The sequence below is a fragment of the Taeniopygia guttata genome, chromosome 6 (assembly GCF_048771995.1).
Source record: "Taeniopygia guttata chromosome 6, bTaeGut7.mat, whole genome shotgun sequence".
Classification (NCBI taxonomy): domain Eukaryota; kingdom Metazoa; phylum Chordata; class Aves; order Passeriformes; family Estrildidae; genus Taeniopygia; species Taeniopygia guttata.
In genome coordinates, this window is record NC_133031.1 from 10,697,679 (window position 1) to 10,715,966 (window position 18,288).

Sequence of the window (18,288 nt, forward strand, 5' to 3'; positions counted from 1 at the left end):
GTAATAATCCTGAAATTATTTACTAAATATATGAAACTTCAAAATCTTGCTGAGAGGCAAGTTCAAGAGACTAAGACCTGTATTAGTGAGCCCCTTAAGATAATTCAGGGACAGTATCTTAGTAGTGGTGAGGTAATGAATTGACGTGTGCTGTGAAGAGATGCAGGTTGCAGCTACAGAAAGCTATTGCATGAAATAGAAAACAGTAATACACCAGCATCGTTGGTTTGGAAAGGTCAACTTTTTTTTAATAACTGCTCTCTCTCCAGGTTATGTCATGCAGTTACAAAGTAGTTAGGAAAAAAGCATGAGTTTCTGGGAGGGACTAATTGTCTTTTTAAAAAAAACATTCATATTCATTACATAAATAACATCTGGCACTTCAAGGGGACTCCAAGGGACAAAAGCCTTAAACTTCAAAAACTGTGCTTGATCCAATATTTTGTTGAGGTCCATTTTGTTGTACTTTATGTTCAAAACTTTCAAGACCTCCTGATGACAAGGGAAAAAAAAAAGGCTGTGTGTGTTAAGACAGTGAATTAAGTTTATAGCAGCATTCTAACTCCTCTGTGGTTTGGCCAATGATTTCTGGGTTCAGTTTCACTCTAGTTGTTCACCGAGGCAGTATTTAATCTTCAGAAAGCCTCTGAAAAAGAATTCCAAAAAACCTAAGTATGATTGCTTACCAAATTCAGAATATCCCTTTCACAAAAAAAAAGGAAACAACCTATAGTCAGAATAGTTATGTAGATACTTGATTAAAAACATAACTAGAGTTGCTCAATAATTTCAGCTATAAAAATATTAGTCTGTCAGCGCTACAAATGTCATGATGATAGTCAAACTAGCTTGAACGAGTGAGGAAAGGCAGTCCTGTAACAGTAGCACAGTTAAATAAAAAATATTGCCTTAAGAGAATCAGGCCTGAAGCTTTACTACAAATAAAAACTAGACTTCTATCAAAGTTAATCCCTGCTGGAGGCCCATTCTTCCTTTGACAATGCCACAGCATTGATCATACAAGGCCTTACTGAAAGTGCTGAAGCCAAAATTATGTCATTAAACAAAAGTGCATGAAGTAATAATGAGCTAAGTGCTCATATAGTACAGTATCTTATCTGAAGTCTGAGAAGTGGCTCAGGTGGCAAGACCACTCTTGCTTAGATAAAATGTACCATTTTGTTTTGTAGGCGAAACACCCAGAATGGCCCCCACAAGTGCAGATGAACTGTTATCTTCAGATATATACTTGTATACAATTTCCTAATCCATGGATTTTTATTGTAAAAAAGACTAGTTTGGAACTGAAACTAATTGAGAATAGAATCCACTATAATGTCAGAAGAAAAGAAAATTTTGTGGTTACATGTAAACTTGTGATAAGCTTTCTCAAGAAGAGGGTACATTAACAGCGAGGGGTAGGATACAACAAGGAGCGGTCATGGCCTGTTTATGTAAAGGTCAAACCAGCCTCATTGTACACTTTGAAGACTTTCTCAATTGCATTGACATAGGCAGCTGTTCTCAGGTCCAGACCCAGGTTGTATGTCATGGCAGTACGCATGATTTGCTGAAACAGAAAAGGTTACATGTAGTTTCTGCAGGTTTCTCCATAGGAGCGCAACAATTTTGCTTGTAAGATCAAAGTAAGGAGTAAAAAGTAAGGAGCTGCTAGATTAGTATCAGAACTCTGATTCTTTGTGGATCAGTTCTGAAATATCTTGACTCCCCTTACAACTAAGAACTGAAAGGAAAGGGTATCTTTCCCAGGTCACTATATTACGCCTTTTCAAGTCTTACACTGATAGGAACAGATGAGATGTTTCAAGTAGCCTTTTTCCCACTAATAAAAAATACAGCATAGAGGAATTAATCTAAAACTGCTAATGGGGAAGTAAATCACTCTTATTTACCTGTCCCAGATTAGCCAGGTACAAGAGGACAACTTAAAAGTTTCTACTTACTACAGCTTCTACCAGAATAATCACTGTTTATTATACCCAGTTAAAGTTGGCCATGATAGCACAGAGCAGAACTTCTTCATACTCTAAATGACTTTCATTAACCATGTACTATTTATCTACTTCTTTAATTGCAAAGAAATTTTGTACAACCTATTCAAAAACTGTCCCAAAGTCATGTGAGTTTTCCTACATATAAGTATATAGATTTATGCAATATTTACCCGGGCAGAACGTTCCATCGTGTAAGCCAACCCAGAATGCACAATGTCTTTCTCAGATGCACCCTGCAACAACAGAGAATAAAATCAAGGTTTAATCCAAGACACAAAAAGGTCCTCATTGTGTGCTGGGGACAATGACATGTTGGATTCCCTTAATTACTGGAGCTTGTTCAGTCATGCTCTTCTAATGATGGGTGAAGAGTCTAAATAGCCTTTACTGTGTTATGTGAAGAGCTAGCTATGGTCAATTCAATTCTAAAACCTCAGATGTAAGCACTGAAGACTTTTATGGGCATAACTTCTAGATGCATGATGCTACCATTATCTATTGATGTAGTAATTACTGTTTTCAGCCTTCAGACCACACAGTAAGTATTAAACAAAAAAGTTTCCAAGAGTCAACAACTATTGCAATTGTTTTGAAGACAGGTTTTAGGAAGGACATAGATCCCAAATTCATATATTCCACATTACATTAGCCCTTAGCAACTCCATTGGTTTATTCCCATTAAAATTTAAATACACAGAACAATAAGCAGTTGAAAAATCAGGATGACTCATTGCAGGTTTAATGTTCCGTCATCCTGATTGCTGTAATTTATTAATAATTTGACATCTGGGTCCACAAAATACTTGCTTTACCTCAAATACCAATTTGGCCTGGAAGCAGAAAGTACTAGACCAGTTTCTATGGCTTGTGTTTAAGAGATCCAGCATATGCTTTAAGCCACAGAACCCATCACACATGCTACTTATATAGCCTAACATGTATAACATGCACCATTCTGGATCAGGCTAAAGTCTATCATCTGGCTGTAGTCCAAGTTTATATGCACTTCCCTGATTTCTTCCTGAGGAGGTATGGTTTAATGTTTTTCACAACTTGCTGGACTTTTTTCCCTTCCTCATTTGCCCTGCCTCTTTCTGAATTAGAGTTTAAAAACCAAACCAACCGATGCTTTTAGTTTCCATGTATCCCTTGGCAGAGTATTGCACACCTGAACTGTCTGTTCTGCTAGGAACCAACCCTTATTCCTCATTCTACACCTCACTGTGCTGGTTTTGTTGGAACACATCTCACTCTCTTCCACCATTCCCTGCAGTGAACAATCTATCCTTACCCACCTCTTTCCATATCCCTCATTCTACAGATCACTGTCTCCACCTCAGGCCTTGTTCAGGCCAGTAGGACCTAGGTTAGTTCATTGTTCCATGCCAGAGAAGCTCCTGTACTTTTATCTATCCTTGTGATCTTGCTCTGAACTTCTCCCACCCTTCCAGTGTTTGAAGATGCAGAGACCTAACCTGCACACAGCATTCAGAAGGCAGCACACTCTGAAGTTATATGGTGGCATCATCAGTTGGTCTTACCCCTTCAGAACAATTTCTAATGCTGGATTTGCTTATTGATTGCTATGGATTTCTAGGCTTGTATTTTGTCATCACCTCCAAAAATTCCTTTTAAATGCAAATGGATGAGCTCATAACCCATCACTTCATGTAGAAATTTCCCCACCATGTATTGCTACACAATAGATAGCAATGAATTTTACCTGACATTTCTTTGCCTGTTGATCCACTCTTAAAGGAACAAGCTACAGTTTTTCACTCAGTTTTTATTCTGGAGTTACAGAAACATCAAAATGTCTGTAGTGTGATATCTCGTTCAAATTTTTTTGGAAAACCAGGCAAACTATATTAACAAGAGCTCCAAACTACAAAAAGCATCTGTATTAAAACTGTAGCTTTTTTACGATATTGGAGGTATTTTGCATGGACTGAAGTAAAAGAAATCAAAAATAGCTTATTTCCAATATTCTGAAGCATTTCAGATCATTTGCTTGCTTTGTTTGGCCATCAGGCTAATCATATACTAATGCTTTGCTTGGGGGAAAGTGCTCCATGATAGCTACAATGGTAAAATTTAGATTTCAGTTATAATATCAGAGTACACCTCCCCTAACAGTAAAAAAACCAGCAGCAACTACTTACCGATATCCTGTCTTGAAATTCTGCTGTAGGCACAACTGGAATAGTTCCCCCATGTTTCCCAAATTTTCTTTCCAAGCTTTCCTGGACAGACACTAGGGAAAAAAAAAAAAAAAAAAAGTAGATGCAAGGTAACTGACAAATGTGAAATTTTAGGATTTATTTTTCCTTAGGACATGAACAGTGCCTTGGTATTTTCATTGATATTTATTTCATCTTAGTTCTTGAAATTCTGAAATTCCTAAATGGCAACAGAGTGTTTGAGACAACACAATCTCAAAGTTAAGAAAGGGATTTAAATGATAATTGTCATAACTCTCCACTACTTTAGAAACACCTTACAATGTATGATTTATGAGAAATGGTTATATTAAAAATGATACAGGTGTATGTTTTGTCAAGTCCAGTGTCTCAAGACTCAGAGTTCTGTTTAAAATGGAGCAACATCCTCCAGTTCCTCTCCACTGAGCTTCCTCTCATCACATAATTGTTATTGTTTCCCAGAAAGTGGGCAGCACAGAATGACTGTAAGTGGAGCTGTGAGCCAGAAGCAGGTTTTTCCAGTGCTTGTCTCTATTATATTATTGGCCTTTATAGAAATCCTTTATTGTTGTATGTGCAGAACAATGGCACCCGCTTGAACTTCATTTGAATGCTTCCGAAATACCAAGTGTACAGCTGAAAGACGTTTACTAAGAAGTAAAAAATATTTCACTTAAGTGAAATTTTAAAAAACTGAGGAAAGAATTTAAAGATAACCAGAAAAGCAAGTATTTAACTTAAGTCATTAGAGTTGCAGGTCAGTTAACCTATGAAACCTTTTCTATTCTTTAGTAAGCAGCAATTGCAGACTTCTGGGGAAATTGTGGTGAATTTAAAAGAGTTCTGTTTCCATTTCTCCCATATTTGGTGTTTGCTAGTCCAGTCTATTAATTAACAGTGTGTGGAAGCAGAAGTGAGCACTTACTGAGCAAGTGATAGTTTGAATCTCTTTCATATTTGAAAGTCAGACGGCCATAACTGACGTGGTTCAAGTTTTTCAGCCATTCAAAGTAGGATACTGTTACACCACCAGCATTCAGGTAAAGATCCTGCACAGAAAGAATAAATATTTTGAATTGTGACCATGTGACATAGTGCTATCATGTTCTGCAAAAGCAAGCAGTATTATGTCCAAGGCACTACTTTAATCTGCAGTACAGAAGACAATCCAGTTCTTACTCTTAAGAGGACAACACCCTTTTCTTCAGTTTAGGAACCACTTCTACTGATTTAAAACAGGACTTGACTTTAGAACACATTAAGTTCAGGTGTGCTTGACAGACTACTTGCTTCTATTTTAGTACAAGTGTTTAAGAAAATTAAAGCATTCTTAGGCCATCTCAGTGAGTAAAGGCTGAAGATCAACTACTCTATTTAGCAAGATCAGTTGATCAGGACACCCTTTCTCTGGAAAAAATTGTCATTCTAGCTGGATAGGTCTTATTCTTTCAAGGTATCACTACACATACTGTCTACACTTGGCAGTACACAATTCTTTCAGAGCATCACCCAGACATACCATGTCTACAAACTGGCCAGAATATTTACTCTTCCTTCTTCCTGTGTTTAGTGCACTTTTTGATTGAGCAATTTTCAGCTAACAATCATTATCTTTGGTCATTTACAGTTGTAGTGAGGTCTTTAATAAATATTATAGTTCTTCAGCAACATGGATACCCTTTTCCTAGACATCAGTAATCAAAAAACACTCTTAGAGAATGAATGGCTATTAATAAAACCCTTCAATAACTAGGATCTTGTACTCTTCACAAAAATGAAATGAAAATCAAAGATCATGATAGAACCTTACAGGGATAACCATGATATTCCGCTCCAAGAAGATTTTGTCAGCTTCGGGAGTTGTAGGCCCATTGGCACCTTCAGCAATAATCTGAAAGAAATCACAGCAGAGTAACTCAGAGGTATAGATTTGGGTTTGTTCATGCTGATTATTGAATATTAGTATTTAAACAGACCATCTCTGGTTTTTATTTCCATTTGAACTCTAACTTACTTTTGCTTTAACCTTGTGTGCATTGGCCTTTGTCAACTGCTTCTCGCTGGCAGCAGGGATGAGAATGTCACAGTCTGTTTCCAGAATGCTGCCCTCAAGTGGCTTTGCTTTAGGGAAGCCCATGATTGTCCCGTGTTGCTGTGTGAAAAAAACAAACCACAGTGGTTTTAGTGTGTTGTGCACTCATACCAGTTTCTTCCCTTCTGACTTTCAGAGTGAGAAAAAGGAGAAGGACAGTACTAATTCCTATCCTTACTTAGACATAAAAAGCAAGCTACAAAGCTTCAGGAATAAAGTTCCCAAGACTGAAGCATAACTGTTCTCTGCATAAAGATACTGATAAACATTTGGGCTCTGGAATATATATTAAAAAAAAAGGTCCCTTTGAGCTCTTAGAATAGTTTTCAAACAACCAAAATGACTGAGTACTCTGCTACACTCAGAATAAGTTGCATCACAGTTTCAAATGTTTTTTAAAATTCAGTACTACAATTATAGCCTTTTTTTAGTGATAGAATCTAAATTCTTATGAGAAAGAGGGTGGTAAAGAAATTCAAGTATTCCCTATATACAAGAAGACACATAAAATGAGCCCCTGAGAAGCTTTAAGTAGAAGATTCTATTTTAGTGCCTGTGAACTGTCCCCTCAAGTTTGCTTCACTTGGAAACTGAAATAAAAAGACCACATCCAGTTTTCATTATAAACTACACATTCATGTCCACTGCCAGGCAGGCTTTCATTCTTTCAGAAACATGCAATAGGTAAGAAACAGCAAAAGTACACTTTGTACATCTTAAGTGACCATGTGCTTGTGATTCTCAGTCAGGAATCCTTCAGGAACCTCCTTGCCATGGTTCCTTAAGACATCCTTTCTAGTTTAGGCATAAGAAAGGCCATATAATAAGAATTCCAATTCTGAAAAGAAAGTAATTAGCCTGTACACATATACACATTTTATTGAGAGTCAGGTCAAAGGGTAAAAAAGGTACCACCTGCATTTGCATTCTTGTTGGGGCTAAGAAGGAAAGTCAGAAGAATCAATATTTCCAAGCCATTTTTTAAGGACTATTTGTAGCATGTTTTAAATATCCCACGCCAGTTTACAGTCATCAGTCGTTCTATGTACTTGCAAAGCTGACAAAAATCAAACTCTTTCTGCTTAGCTAAGTTTCATACCAATTTGAAATCTTCTAGTTCTTTTGGGTCAATCCCATCAGGATTCCAGATGGAACCATTAAACTCCCCAACAGCGACGCATTTTGCACCAAAACGATGCAAGTATCTCATAGAATGCAAGCCCACGTTACCAAATCCCTAAAGGTGGAAAGAGAAAGGGAAAAGTAGTTAATCCTCCAGTTAAAATGATGCTTACTGCTAGGGTAATACAATTTTAAATAGTTATTGATCTATTGGCACATTTTGGCATTAGATTATGTGCATCGGCAAGATGGAAGAAATCTACATACATTCTATTCTTATCTGAATATCACTGCAGAGATTATGCACTGGAGCCAGTTATCACAGGTGTGATACGTGTTTTATACTGAAAATATAGAAAGGAAGGGGTAATGCTACTATGAAAGTGTCAAAACTATGATGTTTATCAACCTGGGAACGTTTTGTGTATCCACTTTATGACTGGCACTCTCTTAAAGGGATAATGGATTTTTGTATGACTACTGACTTAATTCCAGGCCATTAAGTTCCTTTAGTTCCAGAATGCTGATGTTCTGGAAGTAAAAGAACACATAGCAGACGAAAAGTCATATGATCAATGATGAAAGTTTGTTGTACGATTCTGTGCTGAAGAAAAAAGCTGAATAATAAATTCCTGCATAACACGGCTTGGAATATTTGGGATTTTTGCTTATGTATTAGAAGCAAACTTTGACAGAAGAGTCTGTCGTGCTTTAGGTCTCTTTGAAATGCTCTAGGTTCATTTTCCTATGAGAATTTTCTGCTTTTCTTCTTTTCTTATGGCCATGTTTTCAGTCTATGTTTTGCTTAAGGGCCTGTTGGTTAATCCTCTGCCAGGCATGAAAATGCCAAAATGCAGGGAGAGGAGTGTGCTGCTGGGCCTGTGCAGGGCAGTGATGTTTGTTGCAGACCACAGGTTAACTAGAGGACAACTTGGAGATTACAATTACTCTGCTATTTCTTTTCTAACAAGCACTTTTGAAAGCAACAAAACAAATCAGTTCCTCAAACGCTCCAGTTAACATAGAGTTTAAAGTTGAACAAGTTTCCTGTCTTTGCAATTTTAGGAACAGTAATGCATACTACTGGCTATCACTTTCAAAATTCAACTACATAAATCTCCAAGTCTTAGGAACCCCAAAAATGTACGTTCAACCCTACAAATTTAGGATAAGGTCTTAGTTTCTATTTTTCCAACTGCTTATTTTGTAATGGAACCCTCATTTCCTCATCTTCTTAAATTTTTTATTGTAAAACATTGCAACAAATTTTATGTAGGTAAAACCAGTGTCACACCTCACTGAAAAGTGTGCTTAAAGACGTTGTGTAACAGTATTTCATTTTGGTGTTTGTAGCTTACAAGATCACAAAAACTACAGAGATTTGGCTATGTGCCTGCAGAGTGCAATTGAAAGTTCAGTTTATAAAAACCAGTCCAAAATAAAGGACACCTATGTTGCTTGAAAAATCTTTCTAAAGTTTGTGAGTAAAGGTTAACTTGGAAGTTTTAAAGCTCACTTAGTTTTTAAGGGCTACACCCTATTCTAAAAACAGCTCTACTAAAAGTCTGTGTACTGCTTCTTGTCCTACTGTCTAAGGAAAAAAGTTACCTGAACAGCAAATGTTTTATCTCCAAATCCTGGAGTCATTCCTAATAAACTCATATATGAGGCCTCATTGATGAAATTTTCAATTCCATGGAAGACACCACGGCCAGTTGCAGATATACGTCCATGGATCCCACCCTGGCTGATGGGTTTACCAGTTACACATGCATGTGCATTAATATCCTGTAAAACAGCAAAGGACTTGTGAGACGTATAATTAATCAATCAAAAAACAGCTGGAACAAGAAATTCTGTACACTTTTGACATAAGAGAAAACAGAATTTTTAAGAGTCAGAGCATGATATAGCTTTAATTTAGTTTTTAAAGATTATTTCCTTCCTCACTTTGTGTGAACACCTCAAAATATTCTGTCAGGAAAGTTGTCTAATGCAGTAGTGGATATGGCCTGTGATTTTTTTGTTACCTCTAAGTCTGTGTGTTAACTTCAGTCTGTGTATCATGGTGACATCCACAAGCAGACAAATCAAAAAGCTTTCAGGAATGTTTCTCAAAGTCAGCTCCTATTTACAGCCAAAATTTCTTTACATCACTACTCTTGATGTCTTAATTTTTTAAGGGCCCGGACATATCCTTGAGCTGGTTTTGAATCATCTTTAAACAGTGTTTAGTGTTCCTTTATAACAAATTCAGTTATTTTACAATTACAAAACGAGGCATGAGATCTGCAGTCAGAATAGAGATGCTCTCAGAGGAAATCTGCAGTTTGAAGGTCATATGGGAAAAGTTGTGTATTTACTACTTTTATTCAGAAAAGCAGCATTTACAATCAAGTCTCTAATTCTCAGTTTGGAGGCAATAAAATTAAGTTTTCTATATGCCAGACAGTCAGCCAAGATAAAATAGCTATTTAAAACCATAGCTGATTTTCCAATTGGAATTAGTAACATGAAAGAAATTCTTCCAAACCAGACATTGGAACTCCCTCTTCTGTCACCAGTGGTTCCCATGCTCCCACACCCTGGGAGCAGAGTCACACGGTGGCTTGGCTTCCAGCACAAGTGAAGAAGTAGGGATGAAAGGGACTCCACTGCAGTGAGTGTGCCAGCAGCCGGATGGGTTTCCATTCCAGCAGCCACACATTCACTGGGAGGCTCCCTCTGCTCCATCCCTTGTGCCAAAGGCATTTGCATGCCTGTGGTGCAGGATGCTTGGTGAGAGGAAGGAAAGGAGCAGACAAAAGTAAATGAAGGAAGAATGGCTTGAGGAGACTAGAGCCATAATGAAGACTAAAACTATTTACTGTTTGAAAATGATAGTGAGTTAATATATAAGCCTCTTTAAGAACAATAAAAGTGATGCTGGGCTTGCCACAGAATTCCTAATTCAGCCTCCCAAAACACAGCTCGCTGCTCTCCATAAGCTGTATGCTCCCTCTTGTGGCATGTCAACTGTAACAAACATTGGCAGGGGCGTTCTCTTCCAACGATTTGGCCTGATATTTTGATGGACTTTCAGGTTTTTATTCTGTTATATGGTCTTAAACTATGCTTTGGGCTTGGTGCATTCATAAAACAGGGAATATATTTTATAAATACATTAAGAAATACAGCTTCCCACTATATATAAGAATGTATTTATCAAAGTCCTTTCCTGTGTACCAGAAGTCAATTGATTGTGTCAGGAAGTACAGAAGAGCAGAAAGGATTAATTTAGTAAAAAACTTCAGCCATATATAACTCAGTGATCCAGAAACTTCAGATGGATTTTCTGGAACAGTTAACATGGTAGTTATTAACAACTTGCATGGTTTGGCAAGAAAACAGAGCATGAAGTGAGGGCAGATCCAGGTCTTCTTAAAGTCTCATATAAAAGCCACAGCTGATGTCAAAGTCCTAATTCTTTGGTTTCAAGTCAATAAGCAAAAGCTTTCAAAACATCTCAGATGAAAACCAATGAGCATGGCTTTTACTGAGAACCTTGAAAAATGGCTTATGGCTAGCATCAAAGACTTCTATACCAGCACTGGTAGCTTATGAGCTTAGTTGGTGATGTTCAGGCACTAACCTTTGCTCCTTTCTTTACCCCTTTCCCCCTGCAATGATGTTCTCCTTGTCTCTCCAGCTTCCTTGCTCTGTATGGTAGGTTTTGAGCAACTTCCCTAATCTGCTTGTATCTGTCATTTGATTTATCCTTCCCACTTGAAACTCCCTGAACACAGCTGTGTGCAGTGTGCGAGCACAGGGCCATCAGGTCTGTATCTGAGACAGATCCCTCTCACCACAGTTATCTTTCCACTTCACTGAATGTAGTCCCTTGCACAGCTTCCATCTCTGTTTGGAATTATGCCTTGTTTCACTTTTGTTCGTTGCTCATTTTCTGTTCTTAGTTCCCTTCCCTTTTCCCCCCATGGTCACTTTAATCTTTTTAGTATTCCTTAATCACCTTTAGTTTTGCTCTTGGTGTCCTAACCAGATAGTTATCTGAAACATCTTCCTGTAGAAACTGTTTTTGATGGATTATTCCCCTTTTTATAGCCTTGTCAGAATTCTCTCTTTCCTTCTCCATTACCTGGTCATTTACCACAAGCTCTGGAGTTCCATTGTGGCTACCACTCTCTCAAGTACAAACAAGCAACCCAACAAAATTAAGGAAACTAACATTCTCCCCCACCCCTTATTTCCATTTTGTAATTAAAATTTAATTACAAAATTTCCATTTTGTAATTAACTTTGCAGAAAAGTGTTCCTGAATCCTCTCAGGTTTTTTTATTTTTCAATAGGATACTGCCATACAGAGGGGGTCTAAAAAGAAGCTGTTGTAGAGTAATTCCAGCTTTAATCCTAAGTAGTTATTTTTTGTTCTACTGTCATTGAATCATAAGAATGTGTAGGACTACAAAATAATGTGAGCTTATAAAGTGGTAAAAATAAGAAATTAATCCATTTGAAAACTTCTCTATCAGGGTTTAGTTTAATTGCTAAAAAAATTGAGCTTTTATATAAAGCTGAGAACTCTTCAATACAGCAAATCTTAAAGCAGGTCACTTGCTGTGATTCTCTTGTCACTCTCAATAACACCGTGCTGTTGTATCACAGTGAAATACACATTTTAGTGTGATGACTTAAATGTTAGAACTCAGTGCTTTGAGGCAGTAGTTTTGCTCTAAGGTGGAATTTTAAGTTCTGACTGAGGGAACTAGTTGCCACCCTGCATGTTGAAGTCCTTCGGAAGCCATAATTTTGGCATTTTATCAGATATCTAGTTTTAATTGAAATATTTACCTATGTGAATAGCAAAAAGCAAATAATGTTTTACAGCGATATCCCTAACAGAGAGCTTTGTGCAAAAGTGACTTAACACAACTAATCAGCATGCCACAGCTGATCCTGAAGCATTCCTTTTTTTCTTCTGTAAGATACTTCAGACTGTATTTCAGACTTAGAATAACCTGTGCCACTCCACCTCCTACTGTGCAAGGCCTCAGACAAGTCTCGTGCCAGGAGATGCCTGAGGACAGCCAGGCAGGTGGTGGGGGGCACTAATGCCCCAGGCACACACCCTGCAGTGCCTGGGGGAGCTGCTGGAAGGGACTGCACTAAGCACAAGGAAGGAGGAGCTGGGATAGGCAAACATGCAATAGAATAGCATATTAACACACTAATACACAGCTACTGACAAATAAGTTGTCCAAAATACACTTTTCCTTGAACAGGCCTGTTTGGTTAACAGGTGCAAATAACCCTACTGACACAAGGACAAAGACCAAACCAAGGGCTAGCATTAAAAAGTAATTTTTAAAAACTTTAAATGTTTTGTATTGCCTCCTAGGTTATAAATTATGTCAGTGTCCTTTTGCTTTACACTTTGAAGAATTTGCTGAAGTCCACAATGAAATTTATTACTTCTAGGAGATTGCAGAGTCTTAAAACTTTGAGTTTTAAGTTATACCAATAGTGTGAATTCAATTTGCATGGTCTCTTGAATGAATGAAACCATCAGCATGTATTTAATAAAACTTATAAATTCAGTTATCAGTTAACAACTTTATATTAGTAAATACAGTACCAATGAAAAACAGAGGAAAATTATAGAAATGGAAACCAATTTTAGACTATATACCTTTAAAAACATAGTATTTTATTTTGTTGAACAGTTGCAATCAGTATTGTATCAGAGAAACTTCTTTTAAGGCTCGTGTAAGAATATTATCCTTAAAGCTATTTTTCCTTTGCTGTACCCTAAAATCCTCACACCACTGAGGTTGTCACAGTTTGCAAGAATATTTTTAGATCCAATAAGTAAACAAATTGGTATGATTAGGCAGCTTTTCTGCTCAAAAGCCTCTGCTCAAGACTTACATAGTGTCCTATGGTACTGGCATAGGTGTCAGCAATCCAGGACATCTCCCTCTCCCCCGTGCTCATATCAGGAGCAGGCACATCCACACCAGGTCCTGTTGGCAACAGTGAAAACAGCTCTTAAGGATCAAACACAGATAGTTATTGTCAATCATTATTCCCTTGGGAACTGTGCAGGCCTTGGCAGAGAAGAACTGTTTTCCTGTTTAATCCTCAGTTTATTATGCAAGCAACACATTCTTCTGGATTCAGTGCAGTTTTAGATGCTGTATCACACCTTTCTACAATATTAATCAAACCCCCAACCTTTACATAAGCCATCTGATAAAAGGTGAAGGCCACTTCGTCAAAAAGAAGAGCAAGATAAGGCATCATTTGTGGTTTGGATTATTTTGCAGGGAGGGTGCTATCTGGGTGTGATTTCTATATAATGTGATATTGATTGGATTCTTCTGCATAAGAATTTCCTTTCTGTTCCTGGGTGAGTTTAAATATTGAAGGTAGGCTGTACCTAGTCATTGCACTGTAGCACATGCATTTAATTTTACTGCTTACTTCAGGAAAGGTTTCCTTTCTCTTTCTTGATGAAATAAACCTTTAAAAGAAGTCTCACACATCTGTTAAAAAAAAAAATCTGGCTTCTGTAGATAGCTAAAAAGAGTATGTCCCCAGACTATTTAAGATCATAGAAACTTGCTAATCAGGATATTATATGCAACTTTGCTGCAACATTTTTTTCTAAGTATTCTTAAAAAGTTTGTGAAAGTTGTGTAGCAACAACCAGAGAGCCAAGAAGGAAGATAATTTTATCAAACCATTTTAATTGTCACAGAACTGCTTATCACTATAGCTTACATTGTTTATAGTAAAACCATAGTCATGTGTAACATCAGTAAGTGCTTATAAAGCAGCTTAATTTAGATGATAAATGCTCTGTCTGGACGAGCAACAAACACTCTGGCTGAAGAGCAAGGAAATGCAGATAAAGGGATAGACATTCCCAAGGCAGTTAGATATCAGGAATACATGACAGACCTTTAACTAGTTACATGCCTCATTATTCATTTGAGTAAGAACCTTCTCTGGGTAAAGCTGCTCTCTTCAATGAAAAGTTGAGCTGGTAATAGTTGGCTTTCTGCAGAGGAGAGTCCAGACAGCAACTCCAGACAGCAAAGCTACCAGAACAGCTCAGGGCTGAGTGTGAATGAAGCCCCTACTGACATTACAGAAGCTGAGGTTCTGTTACAACAGGCTCTTATGCTTCTTGCCTACGCTTCCCTTGCAGCCTCTGGTTGCCATGGGTGAAGCCATCAACTTTTGCTGGGGTGGATCTTCTATTTCCTTCCTCTCTTTCCTCAGATACCTGCCAAAAGCCTCAACTGAGACTACAGGAAACGGTAACAGTGAAGAGCTTGATATTACAGATTAAAACTGCAACAAATATGGTCACCATTTCATGATCTAACTCTGAGAAATGTGATTAATTTTAGATACCATGAACTCAGCTTTTTGGCTTCTCATAGCAGAACAGCCACCAGAAAAAGTTAAGACAGTTCCCTTTAAAATGCACCAGGATGCAATGACTCATTTCTTTGTGGTTCTTGCTGAAAGTTATATCCAAATTGTTTACAGCTCTCAAAAATACTGTTATTTAAGGATATCATCTAACGGGCACTGCCGATGCACAATAAATCAGATTCCTAAATTTGAATAGTAAAGCTGCCCAACATACCAATAAAGCCCTTTTTTGCCAGCTCCATGGTAAACCTTCTTGTGATCTTTTCCAATTCATTGTCCTATAGAGGAAATGCAATAAATATCAGAAGAAATCATTAGTGCTTATGAGTATTTGCTCAAACCTAGCCCAAGCATAAGCCAACGCCCTCTTCTTCTAGAAGAAAGGATGATTCATAATTTATATAATTTATATGCCACTCCCTAGCAGACCGTTGGTATTCAGGCAGCACAAGAAACATTGGGCTTTCTTTCTGTACATTCTGATCCATAACAACTTGGGAGCATGGCACAGGAAGAGCCACCTGTGCCCACAGCAGAGATTTACAGCAAACAAATCTGATATCCTGTGTGAGCAATTTACAACCAGCGACAGCAAGAGCTGGCCCTGCCAGTTGTGTAATCAACACAGCCAAATGACTTGACACAAATCCTTACAGGAGCTTTGAGCTTAGATTATCTGTTATGTATTCTAGTATTCCTTTCTGTACAAGTTGTTTCAATTAGGGCAAGAAAGCAAGGCTGCAGTAAACCTTTTATAAGCCAAGTTAGTTATTATTCACACTGGAACACTGCATAGAATGGTTTAATGGAGCATAAAACTATTAGTCAAAATAAACAAAAACATTAACTTTTTTTTTGAAGAGTAACTTAAGCTTTTATTAACAGTATCAACTTTAAAAAAATTTCCAAGTTCCAAATTATTTGTAGTCTCCTGATTTTCAGAAAAAAGATAATAAATTAAGTAATTGAAGTATTCCACCTCTGAAACACAGACCTTTAAAAAATTCTTTTCCTACCAATTGCATGCACAGGCTACATTCAGTCTTTACAGAGGCAGAAGTGGCAGGAGGTTTTAGGTGGTCAGTAATGCTTTTTTTAAAAGCATTTAAAAGTTAAAAAGAGCTTTTTTAACTGGCTGGCTTCAGTATTGCAGATACCCAAATTTGTATCTATGATTAAGCTTACTGTGTAGTTCTTGGGATTGATCTTGACACCAGCCTTTGCCCCACCAAATGGCACATCTACAAGAATGCAAAGGAAAAGAATTTTACTTTTTCAACAATAAAGGCAGAACACACAAGAAAGATGTGTAATTATATCTTTGATTTTAGTGGTGATTTTGGTTTTGCTGTGTTTATAGCTTCTGAAGTGTAAGTTATAACCTCATCTAGGTACTCATAAAAACGAGAGATCTTTCAAGGCACTTTGAAAATGGTCTTTAAAAGTCAAAAGTTCATTATTTAAATTTTCTATGCTTAAATATCTATTGTACTTGACACTTTAGAAATAATAAGTTTTACCTCTTATATTTACTGGTTTAGCTCAAAAATTTTACATTGGGAATCCTAAGAACATCTATATACATTGGGAAAGTATTCTATTTTTCTTACACATAATATGTAGATTCTCTCCAAACTCCTCTACAATTTAGTAGCTGTGTACAAGTTATACTTCTTTATAACCCATAAAGGAATTTCATCCTTTGCTCTCCACAGCTCCCCTGCCTGAATCATTTACAGCCTCCATCTGTTCCCCCTAAAATTAGTCCCCTACTAATCCAAGTTTGTCATACTTGAATTTGAGTTCAAGATGTAGTACCTTCTGTGGGAAAGGGCAGTTAGCAGAATTTGGACTTTTCAAATGAAAATGCAACCAACCTTATGAAAGTATTTTCAGGAACAGCAGAGGGAATATGTATTATTGGTTACTATGGATTTTTCCTACCTTGCTACAGATTTAAGTTAGAGATTAATGTCTGAAATTCATTTTAATCCTTTACATGTTTGGTTTTTCTATATAATTACATCAGTACTGATTGAAACTGAAGATTGAAATCTTGCTTGAAAAATGAACACTTACCAACCACAGCACATTTGTACGTCATGAGAGATGCTAAGGCTTTCACTTCATCCACACTAACATCCATACTATAACGAATACCTGCAAAAGACACATGAGAAAAAATAGAAATTCACTAAATACCTTTGTAAATGTTTATAAATTGGGAAGAGTAATTCCACACTTTAATGCACTTTATAAACTTCAAACTTTAACATGCAAGTAGGTTGTTTATCAACTTATTTACTCTAAGAGGTAAAAACCAAGACCCTGTTCCCCTACTTAAATGTCTATCTTTTATGTAGCAGAAATTCACTACTTCAGTAATTTGCTATGAAGTAGCTTAATGGCAGCACTCAGCCTTAGGGAAAAAAGTGAATATTCCTTGTGATGAAGATGAATCAAGATGACAGGTAGCTAAGAGCAGAGTTTTCGTGAGGCTGATAAAGCTCTTTAGCATTCCAAAGATCTTTAGCTTTGGACTTCATTCATTGTATATACAAGATTAACTTTGTTCCTGAATATAACAGTATAGGTTATATTACTCCATCTTTTTGATGGAATAATACAAGCTCCTGTTAAGTTCTAAGCCTTGGCTTTAAGGCCCTGGCTGCTAGGCACAGCCACAAAACAAAAAGCAACAAGCCACGCTGCTGGTACGAATTTTTTCAAAATGTTTTGAGGGAACAGTCCTACACCAGCAAGCTCGTGAGACCAGGCCACCCATCCCACACCCACATGGAAGCCAGCCCACACCTGCATTCCCTGCTCCAAGTCACTCAGCAGGGCTGCAAGTGTGTACTGACACATGGTACAAATGCAAATTCAATTTGCTGTGTGCTGGCAGCAGCTCAGATGCACAATGGGTGAGCCTAGCATTCAAGGCAGCTCAAAGCTGAGTGAAATATGGTTACACAAAGTTAGGAGATCTTTCACCTGCCTGATTCTTAACCAGTCTTCTGAAAAATGGAAAAATCCAATAAATTGATGGAACTCAGAGTTAAGATGCATGTATGTGAAGGTAGCTACAGAGTAGGAAATATTTAACCAAACTGACAGGGCAGATACAGAGAACTAGAGGAGCTTAAATATGATGTGTAAGATCAATATGTGCCCAAAGTCATATGGCCACAACCAACATACAGCTGTATGTTTGTTTCTATCCAAGCTTCTCCTACTTAACCAAGCATACAACAAAGCCATGAATAATTTATTATTCCCATCTTTACTCCCCAAATCTTTGGCTGTAGGTTCTGCCAAATTGCACGGTTGTTTGTAGCAGGCACAGAGTGTCCTTTAGATGCCAGAACATGGCACCACAAATTTCCTATTATGTAAAGAGAAGACCATATTCAGG

General features: G+C 37.4%; 1 protein-coding gene across 1 annotated transcript in view; it reads right to left on the minus strand.

The window, feature by feature from the left end:
• Window positions 1-222: 222 nt before the first annotated feature.
• Window positions 223-18,288, minus strand: part of GLUD1 (glutamate dehydrogenase 1) — a 28,874-nt gene continuing 10,808 nt past the window's right edge. The window contains exons 2-13 of the mRNA XM_030275835.4: window positions 16,953-17,033; window positions 16,059-16,114; window positions 15,088-15,151; window positions 13,356-13,450; window positions 9,039-9,218; window positions 7,408-7,545; window positions 6,231-6,368; window positions 6,027-6,107; window positions 5,142-5,265; window positions 4,178-4,269; window positions 2,186-2,248; window positions 223-1,570 (exon numbers count right to left, since the gene is read on the minus strand). Of these exons, the coding sequence (XP_030131695.3) occupies window positions 1,451-1,570; window positions 2,186-2,248; window positions 4,178-4,269; window positions 5,142-5,265; window positions 6,027-6,107; window positions 6,231-6,368; window positions 7,408-7,545; window positions 9,039-9,218; window positions 13,356-13,450; window positions 15,088-15,151; window positions 16,059-16,114; window positions 16,953-17,033 (1,232 nt within the window). The 3' untranslated portion in view covers window positions 223-1,450. The remainder of the gene's footprint in view (window positions 1,571-2,185; window positions 2,249-4,177; window positions 4,270-5,141; window positions 5,266-6,026; window positions 6,108-6,230; window positions 6,369-7,407; window positions 7,546-9,038; window positions 9,219-13,355; window positions 13,451-15,087; window positions 15,152-16,058; window positions 16,115-16,952; window positions 17,034-18,288) is intronic.